At 39.2% G+C, this 2,500-nt stretch overlaps 1 protein-coding gene across 10 annotated transcripts in view; it reads right to left on the reverse strand.

Moving 5' to 3' along the window:
• The window catches only part of LOC125042552 (band 4.1-like protein 3), a 79,752-nt gene extending 77,622 nt beyond the window's left edge, over positions 1–2,130 (reverse strand). For 6 of the 10 annotated variants that reach the window (XM_047638245.1, XM_047638254.1, XM_047638253.1 and 3 more), the window contains exon 1: positions 1,685–2,130. In XM_047638245.1, coding sequence (XP_047494201.1) covers positions 1,685–1,891 — 207 coding nt within the window. In that variant the 5' untranslated portion in view covers positions 1,892–2,130. The remainder of the gene's footprint in view (positions 1–1,684) is intronic. The other 4 variants (XM_047638255.1, XM_047638246.1, XM_047638247.1 and 1 more) reach the window with 2 other exon arrangements.
• Between the last annotated feature and the right edge of the window lie 370 nt (positions 2,131–2,500).

Below are 2,500 nucleotides of genomic sequence, written 5' to 3' on the forward strand. Positions count from 1 at the left end.
GTCAATAACAATAAGAGGTGTTACCATGACAAATAATGAGGAAATTGGAAATGAAAATGAATCATAGTAATATTCGTAAATTCTTACCACTATTACTATTAGTGATAATGTGGTATTCTTGCAAAGTATAAAGATGAATCAAATGATTTATTTTGCATTATCAAAAAGAACAATGAAGAATAAAAACTGATCATCAAATTATGTTAGAAATATTAGACATGGCAAGAATGTAAAAAATGTAGACGAATAATTGGATCTTTATTAATATTTATAAAGAAAGGACCATTGTTCGTCACATACAATGAGAAGAATTTCCTGTACAGACTCTCTCACCTGAGTTACATATTGCCTATTTATGCATTTGTTATTTCCAAGTTTTTTTTCCTCTAAAAATAAAAAAAGGAAAGGTTTCCTCTAACTTTAATTCCGTTTAGGCTCGTAAACCACACAGGACAACTCAAATATGGTCGTAGGATCGAAATTCCAGCGCAAACTTCTTATTCTCCCGCCCTTTCAAGTCAAGTCCTATCGAAAGCTCCTGCCCTTTTTGGTGGGAAAAATCTAAATCAGTTTTCCTTGTTTACATTTCTCCATCTGTGTATCTATTCGTATATATTCCGTTTCTAGATATTTTGGCGGGAAAATCCAAATCGGATTTATATTTTCATTTCTTCACCCATCTATCATTCTTCTTTCCATGACCTTCATTGAACTTAATCTTCCCTACCCCTTCTCTTATTGGCAATACATAAAAAAAAGAAATAATAGAATATGCCTTTATTAAGGAATCAAACCAAGCTGAAAAAGCAGACTTGGCAACACATCCCCGCCAAAATACGCATCTGAGAAGCGTCTCCCTCCAAGACATTTAGGTCCACACAGTAGACGTCAGCGCCTGTGACGGAAGGAATGCACTTGTATAGCACCCCCATCCATAACAGCCAGAACAAATAAGCCATTGGGAGAACATGAGAGAACTTTGTAAAACAGATTATTTTGGAGACAGATGTACTGATATGTCTCCCCTCCAGAGGTTGACGGTTTGAAAACGGAGTGTGATGAAATGCGTATGTATGAATGTACAGTATGTATCCTTGTAAGTGTGCGGGTATGGGTGTGTGTGTGTGTGGGGGGGGGGGGGGTTTGTGTGTTCACATGTGTGTGTGCGTGTGCCTGTGTGTGTGCATAAACGTGTGCGTGTGCGTGAGCGTGTACGTATGTGTGCGCGCGCGTGTGTGTCCCGTGTTTCTTTGGCATCTGAGTTGCGTCAGTCGTTTGCATAACAATGGCTGCAGGCGAGGATGCAGGGGACTTTGTGATCAGTGGGTATTTATCATATGTTGCAGTGAATGCATAAGTGAATGCATGGATAAACCAATAAACAAGTAAAGGGATAGATGCAGGCATACCCATTTATTGTAAGGTCTAAGCTCGCTAAAGCAATGTTCGAAAAATAACGATGAAATACGTCCTAAATAAATATGCAATAAGTTAAAATCTATCACAGGTCTTCATGGTTATGATAATAGTAATGATGATGACAGCGATGATAATGATAATGCTGCTGCTGCTGCTGCTGCTGCTGATGATGATGATGATGATGATAACAATAGCAATGATAAAAATAAGGATAACAATAACAATAACTACAATAACAACAAACAAAAGCGCATCGCACTGCTACCTTGCAGAAGGCATAAATGCTTCGAAGGAGTCTGCGGATCCTCATATTGTGCGGCGACGTGTCCTCGACGGAGATGTAGGACGTCTTGAGCTCTCGGGTTCGGATGCAGAAGGATCCGGACACCGGGTCAGGCACGACGTAGGTCACAACGGCACTCCGAGGGGGCACTGGCCCGGTGTAACACGGAAGATGGCACCACGCATGCATATATGATCAGTTCGGATAACTTTACTCATTCACAGAGGCTGGGCGACCTCACCCTTGCGCACTTCTTTCTTATTTTTTTTTTCTTCTTTCGTATAGCCACTCTTCACTTTTTATTTTCGTTTTGCTCTTTTTTTTTTACCTTTTCTATGTATTTATGTATTTTTTTAAAAATCACATACTCTTCAAATCTCTCTTAAATTTCGCCTTTCTTTTCCCTACCGCGAGACGAACGAACCTCTTATTCGCACCGCAGCTAGAGTGTGATTAAACTCGGTGCAATACGTTCGAACGCCTTTTGATAGGGTGTATGACAGTTAACAACCCCGATTGCTATAATTAACCCTAATCACTCGCTGGTGAATTATCTCATAAAAGTCAATTGAGCTCTCTTGGTTGGAGTCATGTTGTTTGTTTTTCTTTATTACAATTTCTCTCGTCGCAGCAAATACAAAAACAATGGGATTAAGATTCTTCCCTTTTGCTGCCAGGATACTCTCCTTTTTGCGTAACAGTGTAAAAAAAAGAAAAAGAAAAAAAGAAAAAGTAAAAATAAAATAAAAGGAGAAAAGATATGTCACCCTACTCGAGACTCAGTAACGATTCCGAGTT

This window comes from Penaeus chinensis, chromosome 32 (genome assembly GCF_019202785.1).
Source record: "Penaeus chinensis breed Huanghai No. 1 chromosome 32, ASM1920278v2, whole genome shotgun sequence".
Lineage (NCBI taxonomy): Eukaryota > Metazoa > Arthropoda > Malacostraca > Decapoda > Penaeidae > Penaeus > Penaeus chinensis.